Genomic DNA, 457 nt, shown 5'->3' on the forward strand with positions numbered 1-457 from the left:
CCAGAGTAAAGGTGGAATCCTGTCCAAAGCCTGTGATTATATCCAGGAGCTGCGGCAGAGCAACCACCGGTTGTCCGAAGAGCTGCAGGGGTTAGATCAGTTGCAGCTGGACAATGATGTACTCCGGCAACAGGTCAGAGTAACTCCAAGCCAGCCCCCTTGGCAGCCCTGTAGCCACTGGCGCAGTTTGGATTCCCTGGAAAACACTTCCCATTGTCCTTCTCAGCCATGGCTGTGGGGCTGAGTTCATGGCTTAGCAGTGTCAATATTTTTTTTTCCTAATCACTTCCATTACTGCCTCCTTTCTGTGCAGGTGGAAGATCTGAAAAACAAGAACCTGCTACTACGAGCTCAGTTACGGCACCATGGATTAGAGGTCGTCATCAAGAATGACAGCAACTAACTCTGGGGACTCAAGGGCTTTGGGCCGAGAACTGCAGATAGCCCAGGAGCAACA

General features: G+C 51.2%; 1 protein-coding gene across 1 annotated transcript in view; it reads left to right on the plus strand.

The window, feature by feature from the left end:
* Nucleotides 1-451, plus strand: part of Usf1 (upstream transcription factor 1) — a 7747-nt gene extending 7296 nt beyond the window's left edge. Inside the window, exons 7-8 of the mRNA XM_031379068.1 lie at nucleotides 7-133; nucleotides 314-451. Of these exons, the coding sequence (XP_031234928.1) occupies nucleotides 7-133; nucleotides 314-403 (217 nt within the window). The 3' untranslated portion in view covers nucleotides 404-451. The remainder of the gene's footprint in view (nucleotides 1-6; nucleotides 134-313) is intronic.
* Nucleotides 452-457: the final 6 nt, after the last annotated feature.

The sequence above is a fragment of the Mastomys coucha genome, unplaced genomic scaffold (genome assembly GCF_008632895.1).
Source record: "Mastomys coucha isolate ucsf_1 unplaced genomic scaffold, UCSF_Mcou_1 pScaffold1, whole genome shotgun sequence".
In the NCBI taxonomy this organism is placed as follows: Eukaryota; Metazoa; Chordata; class Mammalia; order Rodentia; family Muridae; genus Mastomys; species Mastomys coucha.